This window comes from Pteropus medius, unplaced genomic scaffold (genome assembly GCF_902729225.1).
Source record: "Pteropus medius unplaced genomic scaffold, Ma_sr-lr_union100, whole genome shotgun sequence".
Classification (NCBI taxonomy): domain Eukaryota; kingdom Metazoa; phylum Chordata; class Mammalia; order Chiroptera; family Pteropodidae; genus Pteropus; species Pteropus medius.
The window spans coordinates 1,328,409-1,352,032 of record NW_024349796.1 but is presented as its reverse complement, the minus strand read 5'-3'; the positions used below and the strand labels follow the sequence as shown (position 1 = coordinate 1,352,032).

General features: G+C 37.1%; 1 protein-coding gene and 1 pseudogene across 1 annotated transcript in view; both read right to left on the bottom strand.

Annotated features, from left to right (window-relative positions):
* The window catches only part of WDR64 (WD repeat domain 64), a 113,553-nt gene that overhangs the window by 87,537 nt on the left and 2,392 nt on the right, over window positions 1–23,624 (bottom strand). Inside the window, exons 3-7 of the mRNA XM_039883209.1 lie at window positions 20,873–21,003; window positions 9,330–9,432; window positions 5,005–5,108; window positions 2,382–2,411; window positions 1,062–1,172 (exon numbers count right to left, since the gene is read on the bottom strand). Of these exons, the coding sequence (XP_039739143.1) occupies window positions 1,062–1,172; window positions 2,382–2,411; window positions 5,005–5,108; window positions 9,330–9,432; window positions 20,873–21,003 (479 nt within the window). The remainder of the gene's footprint in view (window positions 1–1,061; window positions 1,173–2,381; window positions 2,412–5,004; window positions 5,109–9,329; window positions 9,433–20,872; window positions 21,004–23,624) is intronic.
* Window positions 18,861–18,979, bottom strand: LOC120619383 (uncharacterized; annotated as a pseudogene).

Sequence of the window (23,624 nt, the reverse complement as noted above, 5' to 3'; positions counted from 1 at the left end):
GATGACAGTTTTGAAGGATAGAGATTTAAGAAAATGGAAGGTGATGATGACTTTAGCCCAGATGACCCACCCAGTGGGCATAGCTGGGCGGGAAGAGAGAGGAGGGATGGGGACTGAAGAAAGGAAGAACACACTTTCAAGGGACTGGAAACAATTGAAAAGCAAGAGTGAAAACAAGAGAGAGCTGGAAGGAGAAGAAGTTACCATCAAACGACAGGACACGAGATAGGGACACATCACATAATAAAGTACATTAAGCAATCAGTTGCCTTTTAAAAAATCATCCTGGCATTTCTAGTTGGTTACAAGATTGTGGACAAGCATGAGAAATTTAGTTTTTCACTGTGACTAGGGACAGAAAGGAAGGTTAAAGTATTTCTTAATCCTCCATGTCTTTCAAATCAGCTTGCATCCTGGGGGCATTTTTTTTATAACCTCACCCCTACCTGAGCCCTTATTGCACTTGTTTCTTTTTACTGTATAATTTTTTTGCATCATTATATTGTATATTATGTTTATTCATGAGATCCTGAATTTTGTTTGCATGCAGGAAAATGTTCATTACTTCTACATGTCTGCAAATGCTCAATAAATATTGTGATTTGGTTAAGTGGTAACAGCTCAGCCACTGAAGGTGTTAACATTAACATCTGTTCCACTAGATTTTTTGCCAGAATTAGGCATTTGATTTTAGTAATCTTCTTACCAAATGAAGCTGAATTGGAGAGAAAAGATTTGAACTTGATAACATGAGCATAAACAAAATGTTAATGCTTGGATTCAGAGAAGGTATAAAATAATGGAATTAGTCTTTCTCTCAAATACTAAACTATACAAAAGAGGAAACAAAACAATACCCCCAAATTAAACACACATTAAATGGAAAGAATGTTCTCTTTTAACTAGAGTCACAGAATATTAATGCTGAACTTGATTATTTAGTTAAACCTCCTCATTTTACATATAAGAAAACTGATATTCAGTAGAGAGAGTGTCACTCATGTCCTACCAGTATGGAAAAGATGGTCTTATTTCTTTGAATATTTCTCTTGGCACAGTACCTGGCTGTTCCCTTGAGCTTTATAATCCCAGACAATAATGGTCCTTTCTGTAGTGGCAACAATTCGTTTCAGCTGTGCGAGGTAGTCACATCCTGTAATCCAGGAGGTATCCTGATAGAAGCACAGAATTGGAGGGGGGTGTATATGTATTGTGTTTCGTTCTATCACATGGTGATAGTTACTAAAGAGCAGGTTAGTCACATTAAAATCCTATTTTTCCCTATTGTTTGCAGAGAAGCCTACAATGCCTCTTCTTTGGTATCTTGAGGAGAGGCTCTCAAGAGGCTCTCCTTGTCCTCTCACTCCAAGCTTCTCAGCACTGTCAGCTGGAGAACCATGGTGCTTCCTGGTGCATAGCCACTGAAGGAACTGTTGGGCACCTTTGTGCACTGTTCACTCAAGTGAAGACACTTCCTCACAGGGACACACAGGGAGACTGGATTAATCGAGTACTCAGGCCCTGTCTCCATGCTTAAGATTTTTAGCTAGGAACGACCTCAGTGCTTACCTGGTCAATGATCGACTTGAGGCCAATTAGCTTGTCGTGTGTCTTGCCCTGAGTTGGCATGGGTAGGGTCAGTAACAGCAAGGACAACACAGTACTGCACGAGAACAGCGCCCTCTTAGGAGGGCCGGCTGTGCCAGGAACTGCACGAGTGTTTCAGACACGCCCTTGAATCTTCAGTAAAAACCTATTAGAAGTTCTAACAGGTTTTTTTAAGTTTAAGAAACAAAGGCTCGGGGCCTTAGAGAGAAACCAGACTGCCTGGTGCCCTCCTTTGTGGTTCAGCGCACCTGCCACATGCAAGCAGCGGGAAAAGTTAAGCCTTCTCCTGGCTCTCATCAAACCTGGGTGGGATTCTGAGAGATGGCCTCCGTACCGCTGCCGCAAGGTTACTTTCCCAACTAGCAACACGGATTAAATTAACTACAAAATCGCACTCGAATTTTTATCTTGTTTCCAAGTTTAAAATAAAATGATTTCAAATTATTTCCTTGTTCTCACAATCTGGGTTGTGTCCATTTTTTACATTTCCCAGTAACGGTCGCTCGGAAGAATTCAGGAGAAGCTTTTATATTGAAGCTTCCGGGAGTAATCAGATTCCAAGCAATTCTCCGCGGTCAGTTTAACTCCAGAAAACAATATCTGGGTCCCCTTTGCTGTTGGGCGAGGTTTAGTTGCAGCCAATAAACGTAAATTAACAACCCATGAAAACATCTTATTCTCACAGCACTTCACTGAGACTGTGATTGGTTATGGAGGAACCATCGTCATAGCCCTAAATTTGACTTAATTAGGAATTTTAAAAATGTACTTACTGTAACATTGGTGCTGGTATGCACTCTCATCTATAGACAGAAGAAAGAGAACAATGAAATCTAGTTGGCATTACTGCTGAAGGTGAGAACGCTCTTGACACAGTAACTCCTTGGTTTAATCTCACTTGCCATTTTCACCTTCCATCAGTCCCTCCTCCCTGTTTCTCCTTCCCCTGAAGATTCTTGCTCTTTGGAATGTTGTTTGCTTTGGCCTAGGTTTCTGCTTTTGTGGCTTGTCTTTAAGCCTGCTGACTGTGCACTTAGAGTCTTATACTTTAATATTTCTTTTGTTCCTTCTATTTGCAGACTGTCTCACATTCTTTAGTTATTCAGAGCAACATTCGCTATCAAAAACTGGGAGTGCAAAATAATACTAACAGCAATGGCAAGAGTAGTTAAAAGAATGTTAAATAGGTCAATATGAATATAAAGCGATGCAGGAAGAAACCATTTCTTCATTTGAAAGTGCTCTCTCAAGTAATTGAGAGAATTAAGAACATTCTATCCAGTGGGCTTCCTCTTTTATTCAGTATCTGTTGAATGAATATCATGCTCTGGGTAGTATGGTGGTTGAAGACCACAGATTGGTGCAGAACTATTGTGTCCATGGGCAGCCTTTTAGACCCTTAAGGCGTGTTAATTGTTTAATCGAAGTGTATGAAATACCTGGTTTCTTTTGCATGCTCAAATGTCTAGGAAATGGCTGCCTGAAAGGAATGGATTATGTGAAAAAGAAAAAATCAGGGTGAATGCTAAAATTATTAATTGAGGTCATTGCAATATGTCTTTCATCTGAAGAGTTCAAAAATGCTTTCCAACCAGGAGCTTATTTCTAGATGGGAAGAAATATACTAAGGAAATTCGTGAGTAGAAGACAGAACACCTGTGGTTTCTCCTCTTCAGTTTCTGAACCTCCATCCTTAGTAGAAGTCACTAAAATTATCTTATTATCATTAAATCTTTCATAATCCTGATAGATATCTTGAATTTTTAAAATCTAGCCTTTTTTTCTCCAGGAATCTTTATGAATGACATTTACACTCCAGATTACCAAGTCCTCCAGAGAGCACCAAGATAATCCTTAAATATATTTATTTGACTTCAGATAGAATCTAAATTATGGATTATCCTATTATAAGATATTTTGCATTGTTAATGACTACCTTTTAATAAATTATTCCTGTGACCTACCCTACCAAATTACTTTTCCCATAGAATTCATCATCCTATTTGTAAGGCATGCAACATTCAATATACCATTTATTCCTGGTGTATCAAATCTTAAAATAATTGTTTAAGCGATGTATGTGTGTGAGAGAGAGACACACGTTTCTGGAAATATAAGGCCACTTCATTTATTTCTCATAATCCTGAACTGTTTTATTATAAAGATTATTATTTTTCATCTCACATTTTTCTTTAGATACCATCTTAATTCTATTTTTGAGGAAAAGGTAAAAAAGGAGAAGGGAAATAATGTATTGAAAAAAAGATTGAGGAAAATTTTCTCATTTTGTTTTTATATTATTTGTTCGTAATCCTAATTGCTAACATTTGCTGAGTGCTTACAGTGATGCTAAACACATTATATTAACTCATTTAATCAACACAACTACCTAGGGAGGGAAGTTTTCTGGGTCTGAATGAGGAGGAACTAAGGCATGGAGGTAAATAATACACAGCTGGGCAAGGACCCAGGCTCCACACCTACGCTCAAAATCTCCCATTGCATCGCCTCCAAGTGCAGGCGGGCCTCTCCTGACAGAATCTGGGGGCCCGTAATGAAGATCACTGAGGAGCTGAAAATTGTTGTTGAAATTTTAACAACATTATTGCCTCTAGTTGAAAATAAACTAGCAATTGAAATTATTTTTTATATTTAATACCATTCACCTTCTATTTTCATACTAAAATACAATGTAAACTATATCATCAGACATTTCATTAAACTCTCATATTTTAAAAATAGAAGTCCAAAACTTATAAATTTAGAAAGAAATAACATTACTAAGAGCAATGCCTTACATTTATATAGGAATTTATTGTTCATAAAGTGCTTCTGCATTCATTATCTCATTTGACCTTCAATACAACCCTCTGAGGGAGAAAGGACTGGTCCTATTGTCCACATTTTACAGATGTAAGAAAAGAGATGTGAAAAGATACGTTGGCTCATGAAGTTTTCCACTTCACATCATCGCTAGTAAAATAAAGAGCCTAGAATTTGAGCCATTTTCTTACTCCAAGTCTAAGGTCTTTGTTTGGATTCTTTATTACTTAGTAGGATTATGACAAGATTACTTGGCTTGTGAGATATTTCGATTTTATCTGAGAAATCATCCAGGATCATCCTTTAATTTTTCTGATGCCATGTGGTTCAACAAGACACCCTGAGAAACAATGCTGAATACAGTTATAAAAATCTCAAAAACTTTTCTGGGGCTCAGCAATCTCCTCATTTTGGCCATATTTGGTTTTGTTTTTTAGAATAACTCTGAAATATGGTTTATGGTTTCTGCTGCACCTAATACATATGCATAATGTATAGTCAAAACAAAAGAAGGAAGGAAGGAAGGAAGGAAGGAAGGAAGGAAGGAAAGAGAGGAGTCCAAGATCAAATTACCTGGCTATTAAAGACGGTTATTAATCCTTTCTGAGAAGCTGCTATCAGTAAATCCAACTGAGGAATCTTGACAATGCACTTAATAACATCTCGTCTTCTGCTACCTGTCAATGATATAATATTTAGTTCAACTCCCAGCAGTAGGATCCTAAAAGTCACTTGTTAGATTTGTTTAAAAAAGAAAACAACCAACTTTCCCCTAGAAAAGTCCTAGTTACTTAAAAATTAATGCAGAATAAAACCATAAAAATGAGCAAATGTGGCTTTTTAATTATCCCTAGAGATACTAATCTGTCTCTGTAGCACTTTCCAACTAAATGTGGTGTATGCGCTCCCAAGAAAACATAAGATACACCCCCGCACGCGCGCGCGCGCGCACACACACACACACACACACACACACACACATGCACATTTCAGAGAATGTTTTTCAAACATCTTTTAGAATCATTTTTATTTTGAGATTTTGCATACCTCAGGAATCTTTCCTTGAACTGTCACCATTATGGTTTACACAGAACTAAAACCTAATACTTTCTTAGTCTTTCCAGTATAAAAGTAGGAAACTATCTTATAATTATTATTAAGGATTTTTTTTTTTAACTTTGTGAATTCTGAGAAAAACACTAGACATTTTCAAGTTTTATTGCCTCTGTGCTGAATGATAAAGTCACACATATTGGGTCTCTTTGCAGGGTGATTTGGTTTTTATAATTATAAACTCTTAGAGAGAAAAAGCAGAAAACAATCTCATACTTTAGTTGCATCACTCTAATTCATGCATTCTCAACAGAAAAAACACTGCCCCCAATAAGGTGCAAATCCGTTCTTGAGGGGTGTGTGAATGAGTCTGACTCTTATTGTGCATAATACTCAAATATACATATAGTACAAAAACAGATACACACTAGATCTGAGGTATTAAAATGTCATGAGCAGGGCCAATAATTGGAAAAAAATGTCTAAAAGGCTCCTTAGGAGATTAATAATGAAACCAAGGCTAAGAACACTATCCTATTCTCTCTGCTTCCACTCCTTCCTTACTAGAGACTATTTTCAACACAAGAGCCAGAATAAACATTTAAAGTATGAGGGTGAAGATGGCAGAGTAAGTAAATGCTGTGCTCACTTTATCTCATGACCACATCAAAATCACAACTAAACTACAGTGCAACAATCATTGAGAATCACCTGAAGTCTAGCTAAACAAAAGTCCTATAACTGGTGACATACAGAAGAAGCTACCTTGAGACTAGTAGGAGATGTGGAACACGGACTGGGCTGTTTCCACACTCACATGCGATAATTGAGAATTAGGAGAGATATCTCAGCTGCAGAAGTCCTCTCAGAGAAGTGAAGGATCCCAGCTCCACACCAGGCTCCTCAGCCTAGGGTTCCAGTGCCAGGAAAAAATGTTCCCACAACTATTGGCTGTGAAAACCAGTGGAGATTATGGCTGAGTAAAACAGAGAAGGGCTGGAGTTGCAGACATTCCTCTTAAAGGACCTGCACATACACTTACTGACAGACTCACTCTGAGCTCCAGCTCTGGAGCAGCTACACCGGAGGCACCAGGGACATATGGGAAGAACTGAATTGTCTGCCTTCAGGGAAAGTGATGGAAGGGCAGCTTTCTCCCAGACAGAAGTGCTGGTAGAAGCCATTGTTTTTTGGTTGAGCCCTCCCCCCAACCCAGCATGCAGATGCAGCCAGATACCATGTGTGAGTCTCCATCAACTTGGCTAACACCATTTGCTCTGCCCTGACAATTCTTTGAGACTTCACCCCACCCAACATGTAGGCCCATCCACACTGCTTCCTGTGGCTTTTCCATACAAACAGTTATCTTGGCTCATGTTGTGGACTTTCCTAAAATCTCTCAAAGGTTCACAAACCTCAAACAAGCAGCATCAGGCCTTGGCATGATCTGTAACTCTTGTTGAGCAGCCCCAAGCCTACCACTAGAGGCAGCTGGTCTCAGGTCGCAGCCTAGCCTCTCTCAAGTACCACCAAGCCCACTACAAGTGTCAATTATCTGAAGATTACTTTGTAGTTTATGCTGAGTGGCCCTGGGCAGGGCACAAGCAGCAGCTGGCCGTGGCCTGCAACAGAGCCCCTTCTAATAGGCCCCCAAACCAAAACACCCAGTGGCCAGCTTCAAACCACATCAGACCACTACCCAAACACCTCCATAAATAACACACCCAAAAGGTTGTCTTGGCAGGTACCAGAGTCCTGCTAAATCGAATCCTACTCTGTAGGTTCAGCCCCTGCACAACAGCTCCTCTACTATAGTCATGGTCAGTCATCACAAACAATCAGCCTGAGGGCCAGTCCCTCTCACTGACATTCAGACAGCAACCAAGGCTCAACTACAACAGGAGGGCACACATGACCCACACAAGGGATACACCTGAAGCACCTGGTTCAGGTGACCATGGAAGGCTCTGTCAGTGAGCCCCATAGGACACTTACTACATAAGGCCACTCTACTAAGATCAAGAAATAAAGCTGCCCTATCTAATACATAGAAGTAAAAGGAGGCAGCTAAAGTGGGGAGACAATTAAACATGTCCCAAATAAAAGCAAACAAACAAACAAACAACAGAACAATGCTCCAGAAAAAGAACTCAACAAAGTGGAGACAAGCAATCCACCAGATGCAGAATACAAAACACTAGTTATAAGAATGCTCAATGATCTCACTGAGAACGTCCAACAAAACATAAAAGATAGAAAAATAAAAAGAACCAGTCAGAAATGAAGAATACAATAACTGAAATTAGAATCTATTAGAAGGAATCAACAGCAGATTGGATGAAGCAGAGATTGAATCAGCGATTTGGAAGATAAGGTAGCAGAAAAACCCAATCAGAACAGCAAAAAAAAAAAGAAAAAAGAAAAAGAAAAAAGAAAGAAAGAAAAAGAATACAAAAAATAAGGATAGCATAAGGGGCTTCTGGGAAAACATCAAGCATACCAACATTTGCATCATAGGGGTACCATGAAGAGAAGAGATAGAGCAGGGAATTGAAAACCTATTTCAAGAAATAATGACTGAAAACTTTCCTAGCCAAATGAAGTAAATAAACATACAAATCCAAGAAGCACAGAGAATCCTAAACAACATGAACCCAAAGAGGCCCACATCAAGACATATTATAATTGCTCTCTTACCAACTCCAGGTCTCTTATCACCTTCCCAGTGCAGTCTTCTATGACCTCCCTAATTAAATCGTTTGTTCACTGCTGTGTCCTTAGCACTTAGAAAGCTACCCAGCCCACATGGTAGACCTTAATAAATGTTTGTTGAGTGAATAAATAAACTACAGAACCCAACTGCCATCTAGAAAGATGTTTCCAATGTTCTAACTTGGGATACCAGCAACATGTGTCCCCTGCTCACTGGCCCCTCTTCAGCTTAGTAGTGGTGGCAGAAAGGACAGCCCCCTTGCTTCTGTTTTATGATGAGAGCTCCCATGGCCAGAGGTTGAGCTTTGGTGAGTCCTAAGGTTGGGCTAAGGAAAGGTCAAAGACAAGGGTAGGCTTGGTTTACAATGACTGAAGTAAGCTCAGGTGCTTTTTTTAAAGAAAGACAAGATTCAACCTAGACTAGGCACTTCATTTCAGATTTTGGGTTGAAATGCTGATGAGTAAGGGCTGGTTCCAGGGCTTGCCTTTCTTCTTCCTGGACCTCTCCCTTCCTGGAGGGAGAAAAGGAAAGAAAACCTGCAGTGTCAACAGTAGAAAAAGACTGGAGTTCCTGGGCCCCAAGAGTAAATTTTAAAATAACTGACATGTAAACTGGAGACTTCCTAAACTGAGATAACACCCCTCTGTGGCCTAAACGCAGTTTTACATGTAGGGTTAAATCTCCATGAGATAATTGAGAATGAGAGTGTGGGAAGGAGTTCTAATCAGCAAAAACTTGAAAATTCAATTTTAAGAATATTTCAAAAGAAATGTGACTCCATTTGGTACTGGAATGTGCATTATTGAGGTGCCGTGGTAGAGAGCTTTAACTGGAGATCTGAGCCTCCTCAGTACAATGTGATTCTCCCCTCGCCATTCCCCAAACACACACACACATTCCCTACTTAGTGTCCTTCAGAGCAATGATAATATTTTAAACTCAACTGCAGGTACAGTTTCTTCCGATATTACGTATGAAACTGTCACACTCACACACCCCACCCTCAGTTATAAAGTATTTAGCAAGTAAATAAAATAAGAAGTGATTCTATGGAAATATTATATTCCCAATATTTATATTTGAGAAAATATTAAAATCCACATTCATTTGGAAGGGAAATTAACAATATCACCTGAAATTACAACTCGCTGTTTTCTAGAAACAAGAAAAACCAAATTTTCTTCATCCAGCTGGGAAGCAAGAGAATCTTCTTCAGAGGAGAAATATCCAAAGATCTAAAATCCCAAAGAACACATAATATCTCAGAATTGATTGTGAAGTAACAGATATGATGTTGGTTGGATTTAAAGTCTTGAATTAATGGTCAACATCTTGCTTTAAAAATATCAAGGGGTCCCCACATCAAGAGAAGGGAGTTTAATATATTCAACATACCATATGCTGACAGTGCATGATTTTTGAGCAGTCCCTGATTTTTCTTTCTGATGGAAGTACCAGGCTGGTATCCTTGCTCAGACTGATAGTTCTATTAGGAGTTGGAACTTGTTTTGAAATCAAATCGGCCTTCATCAGACAGGATCCCAGTTGAGACCCTTGACATTGAATTTGGCCACTCTCAAATGACTATTCCTGTCTATTTTCCATAAATCTTCCCGGGAAAGATTTTTCATCACTCTTAAGGGGAGTTTTGGAATTTAAGTGACTCTACAGCTTTTCTATTTAACTGTTCCAAATTCTACTCTCAAGGCATTGCATGAAATTAAATTACTATGAAAAATTGTCCTGAAGAAAATCGCTCTTGATTTGTGAATAAATTATCAAATTATGTAATTCCAAGGAATTTGAAAAACAAGAGCTGTTCTTCAATTTTCTTATGAATAAGCAGAAGTAAAATTCTTATAAATCAATGATACAGTATTTATCATAAAGTTGAGACTAGCTGGTACTTGTTAATGAATAAACAGAATAGACTGTGGAATGCTTTTGAACCACTGGGAGTCCTGTGACAGTACACATTCTGCTCTGGTAGGCCTAGGGTGGGGCCTGGTGTGTGGGGGGGTTTCTTCATTTCTAACAAGCTCCCAGGAAGGACCACACTTTGAGTGTAAGGGAGCAAATGACAAAACTCAACTGAAAATAAATCAAAACCAGCTACATAATGTTTTAATAATGTTTGTTTTAACGCTAGATGATGACTGAGCATTATACGTCGACATACGTCCCTTCAGTTGCTTTACATGTTACTACTTTTTCCTTTACACCCTCTACTTCCAAACCTCACAACAGACAATTCCTGCCGTAATCATTTCCCACAAATAGATTTCATTCAGCAAGAAGATCAGGATCATCCAGCAAAAGAAGTACTCAAAACACCTTACATTTATTATCTTTTCAGAAATCATTGCTCATTTCCAATGAGTATAAAACTTCTGGATTTAGCATCTAATTCCTCTGAAGGACTGAGGAAAGAGAAAAAAGAGAGCTTCCGATAAACCTGTGTTGGAGAGGACAGAAATCTTTTGTCACTGCAGTGTCCTCGTCACCCCTCACGGATGCATTATCCAATTAATAGTCATGTATTGATCTACACCTTAGCATTGTTTTGTTTGAACTCACAATATGGCCCTATGGCAAAGGGCATGCAGTGTGGAATCAGACTGGCAGTGTTTGAGTTCAGGCTCCACAACTAATTAGTATTCAGAACTTGGACAAATACCTTCACCTCCTTAAGTCTCAATTTCCTCATGAGTAGAATAAAAGGACAAACTTCTGAGTTCTTAGAATGATCTTTAAATGAGATGACAGATGTAAAGTATTCCAGCAGTCAGGTGGGCACCGCAATAAGCTGTTGGTGTGTGGAAAGATTTGTATGCCTTCTCCGGCCAATCAGGACTGAGGGGGAAATTCAATCCCTTACCCCTCCTAATTCATTAGGTCATTGTGGCTTTCACTTCCTTTCTTACTCAGTTTAGAATCGATGGTCTATCCTCTCAATCATAGATTTCCACAATCCTCCATCCCTTTACACTGCTGCTGGGTAAGTACAACTGCCTGTGTTCCTTGCACTCACACTACTGTGACTAATCAGCCACAGAGAAAATCTCCCGGCCCCATGGGTGGGGCCCCCAATCATCCACAGAAACTATATCAAGCATGTGATCACACCTTTCTGTCACTCTCTCGGGGGCTGACCATACCTCTTACTTCAGAGGATGGTAGACGCCACAGTAGAAGATACAGTTTTTTAAAATTTTGACACTTTGCCTTCTGTATTTTCTATTACTACTTAAATTACCACAAACATGGTGACTTAAAACAACACCCATTTATAAGCTCACAGTTCCGTAGGTTAGAAGTCCAAAATGGGTCTCACTGGGCTAAAATCAAGATGTCAGTAGAGATGTGTTCTTTACTGAAGACTTGGGGGAGAATCTGCTTCCTGGTTCATTCAGCTCTTGGCCTGAGGCGCACATCTACTCGCTGGCTGTTGGCTGAGCTGCCCTTCGCTCCTCGAGGCCTCTCTTCAGTCCAGTACATGGGCTCTACTTCTTGGCACCAGCAAAGGTGCTTCAATTCCTCCTCATGCTTGAAATCTCTTTTCTGTCTTCCTCTTCTGTTTTTAAGGACTCATGTGATTACACTGGACCCACCCAGTTAATTCACGATAATCTCTCTATTTTAAGGTCATTGATTAGACCTTAATTAAACCCACACAAGTCTCTTCACAGCAGCACCTAAATTAGTGTTTAATTGAATAACCAGGTGACAGGAATCTTGGGAACACTTTAAAATTCTGCCTATCACATCTTCATTTTACAAATGCAAGTCAGTGCAATTTAAATTACTTGGGCAAAATACAACAAAAAATTGATCAATGTTAGCAGCCAATTTAACCTCAGATAATAGTGAGAGATAATGTATTTCACAAAATGTGAAATGATGATGGGAGTGACAATTATTTCTGTGCTAATGAATACCAGTTTCTCAAAGGTGGGAGAATGCCACTCTATATGTGTTGTCACCTAATTGGAAATAATGTCTTATATTTCTATGATACCTATATTTACAAAACACTTTACAGTCATTTAACTATATTTGTAATTTTGGTGTGGTTTTTATGAAGCTAGTGACACAGAATTAAATGTCAGAACAGATGTGAAAGAAGAAACATTAAATAATTAAAATTTCTTGAGGAAAAATTTAAGAGCTATTATACCAGATAAACTCTTCAGAAGAGACAGCTAAAGTTTTACATTTTGGAAGGAAATGTTTCAATCAAATAATGTCTTTAAACATTTCCTATAATGGGCTATATAGCCTCAAGAATCTCAGATTTCTCTTTCAACAGTTTAAATTTCAGTCTAGTAATTATACCTGTGACATGCTTGGAGTTTTATTACTATTAATAAGCATTAAAGTATTATTTTTTAACTATGTTATTTAAAGGGCTTGCTCCATCCTTTAAATGATTCATTTTTTAACTACACTTTTTTTTTTCTAATTATATAAGGAACACATGTTCAATGTGGAACATTTGGAGAAAATGAAAAGCAGAGAGAAGAAATTAAAAACCTGTATGCAACTTATTTTTTAACCTACCCTGAAGCATTCTTTTAACATTTTTGAAGTTAGCAAGTATAGTTTTAGATTTATAATAATTCACTTGATATTCACTTCTGGGGGCACAGAGTTATTGGCCTCCCCTATGGTGTTGTATGTCTCTTCTTTGAATTAATTCAAGTGTGTTTTGAATCGCCTGTTGGAAACATAGATTAACATGGTATTGTGGGGAAAGTAGATTGTATCTGGACCAGAATCTTCCACTAACTAGCTTTATAATTTTAAGACAATCACATTTCTTTGGATCTCTTTACACCTAACTTTTCTTATAAATTAAAGGGGAATGTCTGGATGATGTTTTAGTTGAGTTTTAAGTTTTCATTATTCTATAAATATCAATTTTCCCCAGTGCGTTTGCATCTAAAACCTAGAAAAAGAAAGTGCACCATTTTGTGACATTGCTGCAATAGAGATTTATATTCAGAATCAGGTTTGTGCCTGACCTTAAAAGAGTAACCCAGTTCTTACTAGCCGATAAGATTAATATTGGCTGATAAAAAGCAGGTAATCTCAATTGAAATGAAGTCAGTCTTTCAGCATTGTATTTCTATTTTATAGATGACAGATATGAAACTCGGAAAGGTTAGGTCACACAGATTGAAATATGAATGCCTCTTAGGAGCATTGGCACAGAGTTTGTGAGGAAAATGGAAGGACAATAGAAGAGGAACCTTCCTGTGCACCATATTTTCAAACCTCAGGTTGTTCTTCAAATACATACAGTGCATCAGAGGCTATTCTATTAAACTTGCATATGATTTACAAGAATCCAAGGGATGTAACAGGATAATGTCATGAAATTGCTGGATAGGGAGGGAGAAAGTCTCAGCTCCAAGACCAAAACTAATATTGTGTGTGGCTTTGGATAAGTCATTAACCTTTCTGTGTTTCATTTCCATCATTTTTATTATTGCAATAACATTATCTTCTATAATCTATATCAAGGGGCTGTTGTAAAAATTAAAAGAGAATACGAAAGGGAGATGTTTGGAAGAAAAAGTAAACTGATTATGATGTTTTAACTGAAAAGTGAAAGAGAAGGAAAAAAGGGAGTAGACAAGAGAAAAATGAGGCTCAATTTCCCAATCTACACAACAAAAACATCTGGGTTTACTTTATAATTATTATTTTTTTAGGTGAGGCAACCCTTGGTTGACCTCACAGATTGCAAGGACCTTGTCAGTTTACAATCCCTTATTTATTTATTTATTTATTTATTTACTTACTTACTTACTTACTTACTTACTTACTTATTTATGCCTACAGCATCTGGTCTTCCTAGGTGGTCTCCCATCCAAGTACTAACCAGTCCCAACTCTGAGATCAGTTGGGATCGGACGTGTTCAGGGTAGCATGGCTGTAGACTGGGTTTACTTTAGATCAGGATTTTATTTATTCGCAACAAAAACATAACATAAATCTCTCTCCTCGAAACAGACAACTCTATAATATTCACAGAGGCCTAATTCTTGGTTAATGTAGAACTTCACGTAAATGGATTTACCAGAGTATTGTGACTTCCGTGTTGGTATTTTGGGACATTTTTTCAGCATTGCTTTCCTAGATCTATGTATATTTTATAATGTAAACAGACTTCTATCATTTCCTGAAATACATAAATTATTTGATATTTATATGAATCATTTGTTATATACTCATTTTTATATTTTTTAGTGGTGCAAAACTTGCAATAGAAGTTGAAGCACATAAACCACTGAGAGTGTGAGAAATATTCTTAATAAAATTGAGAACTGTTTAGATATGTGATTCTCAAAATCACATCTACTCAAAATTTAGTGGTGTAGAATTCAAGTTACTAATGTATGGAAGAATATCCAAAGGATTCAGACAGTACGATATAGCCAGGATCCTGGAAAAAGCATGTTCATTTTGAACACTTATATGATTTAGAAAAAAGATAGCCACTTCTTTATTCCTGCAAAATTACCGACTGCTACCTTATTTATTTGATTTCTTTGGGTAGTTAAGAGCTTTTGTTAACAAATACATATATATTTGTCTTCTGTTTCATTTAATCAGTAGGTTAAAAAACAAAACAGCCAGACTTGCACTTGCAATATTGCTTTTAGATCCATGCCCTGGGACATATGTTTTTAGCATAGCACTGTCCAGTGAACTTTCTGGGATGATGGAAATGTTCTATAATCTATTCTGTCCAATATGATAGCCACTAGCCTCACTGAATACTGAGCACTTGCAATGTAACTAGTGCAATTGAGGAGCTAAATTTTTAATTTAATTTAAATACAAAAGCACATGTGGATAGTGGCTACTGTTGGAGAGCTCAGCTTTAGAGGGTCTTACTCTAGTGTGGGGGGCAAAGGGGTCATTTTTCACCAAGAGCTCATGTCCATGCTTTTAAACCATGTCCTAGAATCCTGGGATCCCAATATTTTCTGCCCAAATGATTCCAAACCTACTTAAAGGTCCTATGAAGAGTCTTACTCAGGTCCACCTCATGAAGTTGGACCATATACGACTGATATGTGCACCCCTCAGCAAAAGGGGTGGTCAAGGTGTAGCGCTGGTGGAGGTGGGGTATGGAAGAACTCAGACATGTGGGCTGTGGCGTCTGTATGTGTGCATGCACAGCCCCTCATGATGTGGGTTGGAGCTGGTCATGGGAAAAGACAGGAGGTGGGTCTTCCTTGTCTCCATGTTTTAATGTGAAATTATAAGGAGTATGAGAATTTTAAATTCTAACCTAGACTTATAGGACATTATTAAGGTGTATTTATGAAATCAGAGGATAGAACGTTATTTTATTTAACAGTTAACTGGATTTATAATTTTAAAATATTTAGATATATGGTATATGAACCTCTATTTATACTTTTGCCCAAATTTAAGGTGTAGACCTGCTTATTTGACCTGTCTGTCAAGTGAGTTGATGATGAAGACTTTGACATCACATTCTTCCGATGGGTACTTCCAATCATGGTGGTTACTTGTATCTTTTTTTTTTTTTTTTTTTAATATTCTGACATTTAAACACACTATATTAACTTATGTTCTATGCTTGTGTTGTTGAAGAAAAACGTCCTCTTTCTGGTACCATCCCCAAAGTATGAAGCTGGACCCTTATTAGGTGTGGTCAGACAAGACCTGTCCACCTCTCATTTGTTTACCAGCAAAGATTCATTTTTTTAGAGGCGCAAAACTATTGCATTAGAAATTTAAGCACATAAACCATTGAGTGTGTCAGAAATATTCTTAAGAAAATTGAGAATAGTGAGGATATGCTGATCAAGAAGAATTACTTCTATTTTGACATTTCTATGCTGTCCAATAAAAATATGTGAACCATATATATAAAACTTTATATTTTCTAGCAGACACATTAAAATGTACATAGATAAATAAAATTAATTTTAATAATATTAATTTTTAAACTCAATATATTCAAAATATAATTTCAATACATAATAAATATAAAAGTTGTTAAATATTTTAGATTATTTTTTCTGCTGTTTTTGAAATCTGATGTGTTTTATGATTGTACCACATCTTAATTGAGACTGATTACATTTCCAATCCTCAGTAAGCCCATGTGGCTCACTGCACAGTTTTGGACAGTATAGTGCTAGAGTTTCTAAGGGTTCAGCCTCCAGGATGATTTTTTTTCTATCAAAGCCTTTATGAGATTTTGAAATTGTACCTTCACTAAAGATAAATCCAAAATTTCTTAGCCATTCTTTGAATGTCTTATTTATTTAAATGCCTGATTTTACCTGAACCATCTAAGCAGTGGGGAATATCCAGATTCTGGCTCAATCTTTGTTCAGGTTTTCTATCCTTAGTAACATCCAGCAGTTACTTTGAATTTCTATTTAGTGTATACTGAGTAGAGCTCACTCTAATTTTAGTAACACAAACATTAACTCATAACAGTTCCAGAAAAATAGATCGCCAGTGTATAAAATTCAGGTAATCAAGCTGAAACCTTAGAAATCTGCAACTAAAAATCCGAAACATCTTGGAAAATTTACCATTAATAGAGGGTCAAAATATTTACAGTTTAAGCTCTGTTAAACCATTTCCATGGAAACCATTTTCAGAATGAGAGAGAGAGAGAGAGAGAGAGAAAGCAGGAAGGAGGAAGGAAGGAAGAAAGAAAAGAACAAGAAAAAGTCAACTTGGCAACCAGAATTCATTATCTTTGATACATGGACCTTGCATTCCAGTAACCCCTTTTCATTTATATCTTCATCTAGATTATGTTTTCATGTATATTGTGCTTTCATACATTTTCATTTTTGATGTTATAATCAAGTAAAGATCTAAGTGAAAATTATACTGTTAATTTTCATTTCTTACAAAAATGAACATGGTTAGTAATATGTTCCACAGTAGAACCTTCATGCTAATCCGTAGGTATCCAGGGCTTTGTTAGAATTCATCAAAAGTTTGTGAAATGGTTTTCAATCTCTACAAGCAACCTAAAATATTTATAAGAATTATTGAAAAGACATAGGATGTATTGAAATTTAATTATTGGTGTGTTGGGATATCTATTAGTTATAATTTCACTAATTCCAAAAATCTGTTTAATTACATATTTACTAAATATGTAAATTAATTTAGGAGCAGTTGAGATCTTTTCAAATTGAGTCTCTCAGCTATTTTCCAGATTTTCTCTTTCTTCATCAGTCCAATGTCATAGTCTTGTATATTCCTTTATAGATTTATTCCATATATTCTGCTATTTGTTGCTCTTGTGACTGGAATCTTTTTTTCTGCCTGTTATTTATGTGTGTGTGTGGGGGGGATAGTTATTGGTTATTGTTTGTGAAAGTTATTGATTGTTACATGTTTATCTTTTTTGAACTTTCTTGAACTCTCTTTTTCATTCTAATAGTCTGCTATGTGATTCTCTTGTATATTCTTGGTAGACATCATCTACAAGCAATGACAATTTTGTATTTTTAAGAGTTTTTTTACATATCACTTCCTTTTTTTGTTTTTGTTTGTTTGCTTTTTCTACAATCTTCAATAAATGCTAAAGAGTAGCAGTGATAATAGACATCATTTTCTTGTTTTTGACTTTAATGGAAATGTTGATAGTATTTAAGGACCATTAAATATGACCTTTACTTTAAATATGTTTCCAGTAAGTCCCTATGGTGGACACATCCTAAAGTGACCCCTGCCCACCCTCCTCACACAGAGTGAGTCACATCATTATATAATATCCATCCCTTGTGCAAAGAACCTGTGATTTGCTTCTAAAGGAATATGGCAAATGTGATGGGCTGTTTCTCCATTGATTACGTTACTTTACATAAGACTGCCTTAATGGACTATGGAAAATGACATTTTCCTGACAGCTTTGAAGAAGTGAAGTTGAGAACTGTCTATGTAAAGGGATATGTGGCAGAGAATTGTAGACAGCCTCTAGTACATGTAAGCAGCTTCTGGTCTCCAGCTTCCAGCCAATAAAAAGCTGAAGTCCTCAGTCACACAACAGTAAGAACATGAATTCTGCCAACAACCTGGTTAAAACTGAAAGCAGATTCTTCACTAGCTGAGCCTCTGAATGAGAACAGCTTGATTACAGCCTTGTGATCTTCCGAGCAGAGGACTCAGTGAAGTTGTGCCCAGACTCCTGATCCATGGAAATGGCAAGATAATAAATATTTATTTCTTCAAATTGTTAAGTTTAGAAAGAAGGAAATCCTGCCTTTTACAACAGCATGGATGGACCTTGAGGACATCCTGCTAAGTGAGATAAGTCACACACAGAAAGGCAAACCCTGTATGATCTCATTTACATGTGGAATCTAAACTCATAGAAACAGAAAGCAGAATGGTGGTTACCATGGGCTGGGGAGTGAGGAAGATGGGGAGGTCTTGGGCAGAGTGCAAACTTGCAGTTATAAGACAATAAGTTCTGGGGAGCTAATGCACGACATGGGGACTGTAGTTAATAACACTGTGCTGTATTCTTCAAAGTCACTAAGAGTAAATCTTTTTCTTTTTCCAGGTGAGGCAATCCTTGGTTGACTTCTCAGATTGCAAGGACCTTGTCAGTTTACAATCCCTTATTTTTTATTTTTTTTTAAGCCTACAGCGTCTGGTCTTCCTAGGTGGTCTCCCGTCCAAGTACTAACCAGTCCCGACCCTGCTTAGCTTCCGAGATCAGACAGGATAAGGCTTGTTTAGGGTGGCATGGCCATAGACAAGAGTAAATCTTTAATGTTCCTACCACATGAAAAAATGATTATTGTGTGACATGATGGCAGTGTTAGTTAACCCTATGGTTGTAATCATTTTGACATATATGTGTATCAAATTAATGTCTTACACATGTTAAATGTCAATTACATCTCAGTAAAGTTGGAAAAAAAGTTGCTAAATTTGTGGTAATTTGTTATAACAGCTGCAAAGAACTAACACAGTCCTCTTTATTGGGTTAAGAGAATTTTTTACTATTCCTATTCTGCTAAGATTTTTTTCTCTTTAAAAACAGGAATGGCTATTCAATTTTTATCAAATATTTTTGTTTTATTTTATGATCAGGAGTCAGCAGTCAGCAAACTTTTTCTGAAAGGGTTCAGGTAGTAACTACTTCAGGCTTGCAGGCCATCCAGTCTCTGTCACAACCATTCAATTTATTATTATAGCACAAAAGCAACCACAGACAATATATAAATGGGTGTGTATTATCACTGTGTTCCAATAAACTCTGTTTACAAAACACGTGGTTCCCCAGATTTGGCCCATGGACCTTAGTTTGGCAGAATACTGCAGATAACCTCTAGGAAGTGTAAGCAGGCTTTTGTCTTAGATAATTTAAGATTATCATATTATTTTCCCCCCTAACTTGTTAAACAAAATATGTTACTGGGTTTTCTAATGCTGAATCATTCTTTCTTTTCTGGGTAAATGCTACTTAGAAATGACTTTTTAATGCACTGCTGGATTCAACTTGTTAAGTTTTTATCTAGAACTTAGCACATATTCATAAATAATACTGGCCTACAATTCCTTGACATTTTATCTATGTTCAATTCAGTGTTATTTTAGCCTCTTAAAATGAATTGGATGCTTTTCAGCTTTTCCAAAATTATAGAAAAATGTATATAATGTGGGAATTATGTGTTTTTTAAAGACTTACCAGAAGCTTTTTGTTTGTAATTTTTTTTCCTGAAATTAATTGATTTTTTATTTGGTTAGTTTAGGGGATTTGTGTGACCTTTTATTATTGGTTTATAATTTTATTATATGGGAATTTATTGAAATGTTCTTTGTAGCCATGTACATGGTCAATTTTGTGATGACTGTATATGTAGTTGAGATGTATTTTGCCTGTATCTTGGGTTCAAAGTTCTATTTATACATATCTACCAACTCATTAAATGTGATAGTCAAATACTTTAAATTCTTCCTTTTTCTTTTGTCTACTACACTACTGATCTTTAAGAGAGAGACAGATAATTTCAACAATCATTTTAAATACTCTATATGCATGTGTGCAATTTTTTAAATTGTAAGCTACCTCTAATCCTTTTAAAATAAGAACAGCCTAGTTTATAAATAAATCTACAGAGCGTCACCTTCTGTGAGTTTAAACAAAGATCAGAGTCATTTCTCTCTCTGTTTCCATAGTCCATATATCACTTAGCAATCAAAGGCGCTTCTGAGAGTTCTCCCCAGAACACCAGAATGATCTCTAAGGAATCAGTGCAGTGCTAGGCAGAAAATGACTCAGGAAATTTAAGAGGTGGCCAACCATAGCCTTTTTTCCCTCTTATATTAAGAATTTGAATACACTGGAATTTGTATCCATTGACACTATTTAAAAGGAATAGAATGTAAATAAGGCCACTAAAATCTTGGTGGTTGTTAATGGCATTTGTAATTTCTGCAGTTGGCACCTTGGCCTGGAAGGTTTTAAGAGTTACTCATTAACAGTATAATTAAACATCTATCTGGTTTACTTTTATGGACGTAGGCATTTAAACATGCCACCCCATTGCGGGTTTACCCCTGTGGGAGTAACACTTTGATCTGATTATTTACTCCAAACAAAGAATACCTGCATTCCATATTATAAACACGAAAAGTGACTACCTCACACCAGTCCATAGGTGCATCGGGGTTGTTGCAGAGTTTCCTATAAAAGCATTTCACGTCTTGGTTCTTCACTTCTGGACCAAAGAGTTCCTGTACTGCTGCATAAAACTTGTCATAATCAATCACATCTGCGTTGTAATAAAGTGCAAGAACATTATTATGAAATTCCAAGGATTGTATTGCATTTTCCAATTGCTTTTTCTATTTGTCACTCTATTTCATTATTTCAGCCTATAAAAAAACAAAACAAAACAAAACAAAAAACAAACAAAAAAACAGATTCTTCTGCATTTTAAAGATTATTTTTTCCTTTGGAAATTTAACTAGAGACTGTTAAATATCACTTAGAAGAAATATTTTACTTTGGTTTTTAGTACCTTCTCCATAACTTTCACTGAACTATTTTAGGACTTTTGTTCAGGAATACAAAGAAAAGAAAGTGAATCACTTCTTTCCTGGTGTGAAAAGCTACCAGTCAGGAGTCTCTGCTAGAGTTCATCTTGAGTGAGCAAAGAACAGGTTTTGATTGGTTCTTTGACACTGTGCAAACACACACACACACACACACACACACACACACTATTTCTTGAATATTGATTTTGCCAAATTTGGTGATTCACTGGCATATGACTATTGGGTCTAAAGATAAAGAGTTAGACACAAAAATGTATTGAGCATCTGTTATGTGTCAGAACTGAGCTAGACACTGGACTTAGAATGGAAAAACTAGACAGACAAATTCCCTCCTTCAGGAAATTTACATTCTAGCGATAGAATGTAGAAATAGAAAAAATAGAAAAAAATAGAAAATTAACAAGGAAACAATCAAATATTTGCAAATTGTGACAGAAAGACTAGATTAGTGGCTATCTGTGTTAAGTTAAGAAGGACACCAGGGAACTTTCAGAGGACTTTTCTTTGTTTAGAACATTTCTAGAAATGTTCTTTGTCTTGATCTGGTTTGTAGCTACAGGCTTGTTTATCAATATCCAAATTTATTGAGTTATATACTTCAGATTAATGCACTTCAGATGGACTTCACTATATGTATATTATACCTTAGTAACAAAGTAAAAATCACTACTACATACAGCGTAAGTGCTAGGAAGGGAACCAATAAGGTTTTGTGATATATAGCAGTGAATGAATTAGATAGTGGTGGTGGGTAGAAGAAGGCCTCAAAGAAGCCATCTCTAAAGACATGGGGGAAAAAAAATTAAGCTAAGACCCGAGAAGCGAAAAGGAGTCAGCCATGTGTAAATTGAGACAAGAGCATTTGAGGCAGAGGCTGACAAACACAAAGATGCTGAGCTGGGCAGAGCCTGGCACGTTCTGGATGGTCACTGAATATGGAGTCTAGAAGGACTGGAGAGAGAGCTGCAGGGTGAGACCAGAGGAGAAGGAGGGCAGAGCTTGAGTCAGAAGCTTCTATTTTATTCTAAGCATGATGATAAGCTATCTTTGGAGGGCTCTGTTTAGGGAAGTGACATGAATCGACTTAAAATTGTTTGAAAGTGCAGTGGCAGCTATGAGGAGATTAGAGTGAAAGCTCTCAAAATGGCATAGGGCAGGGTTTCAGACGATGGGGGTTTAGGCCAGGCTAGGATGACCATATGTCCTGGTCTGCCGTGGAAAGTTTTATTTATGCTTATTTTCTCAACCTAATTCTTAATAACAACCCCTTTCACTCTTGAAGGAGCCTTCAATTGGGTAATTAGTGATATAAGCACCCAAGAGGTAGCATTGCAGGTGGTGAGATGCAGTTGCTAATAGACTGGAAGATGTTGGGGGCAAAAATGATGAGTGAACAAAAGGTCAGAATTTAGCGCAATGGCCCTTATCTAGAGGAGATGTCCCCCTCTCTTTTCTATGGGAACATTTGGCAATGTCTGCAGATGTTTTTGATTGTTCCAACTAGGGATGAGGGGGCTACTGGCATCTGGGGGGCATAGGGCAGAGATGCTGCTAACCATGCTACAATGCACAGGACAGACCCTCCTACACACACACACACACACACACACACACACACACACACACACACACACATATACACGTGTATAGAACAAAGAATTATCCAACTCCAAATGTCAGCAGTGCCAAGGCTGAGAAACCCTATCTAGAACGATACTCAGGTTTCTGGTTTTAAAACTTGGCAGCTATTGATACTATTTACCAAAACAGAGGAAGGACCATGGTTCTTGGGGAAAATAAACACTCCATCTTGGTCATATTAAGTTTAAAATTCCTATGAGATATTCAAATAGCTGAGCAGAAATTTAGAGGAGGGAAATAACTCTTAGCAAGGAGACTATTAAGAGGTCGTTAATAAGCTGAGTGAGATACCACAAAATAGGCAAAGGTTTTACCAAGATCCCTGGCTTAGGTGACTAGGTAGATGGCATTATGCAATAAGACTGAGGATACAGGTGAAGCTCAGAAAAAAAAAAAAAAAGTCAAAGAAAGAATGAGAAAGGGGGAAAAATAAGAGTGATATGATGAAAGACACAGAAGGAGAAAGCTTCTGGAAGCAGTGACAGCTAACTGCAGTGAAATGGCCAGTAAGCTGGAAAATGAAAACAATTCATTGAATTTGGCAGCCATGTTAGGGCGATTCAATACCTGGGTAAGAGCATTTGCAGCAAACTGACGAGCGAAGCCGGACTTGAGTAGATTGAGAATTAAGTGGAGATGCTATGGGGAAATTGGTGGAGAAGCAAAGACATACAATGGTGTCTTAAAAGGAAAA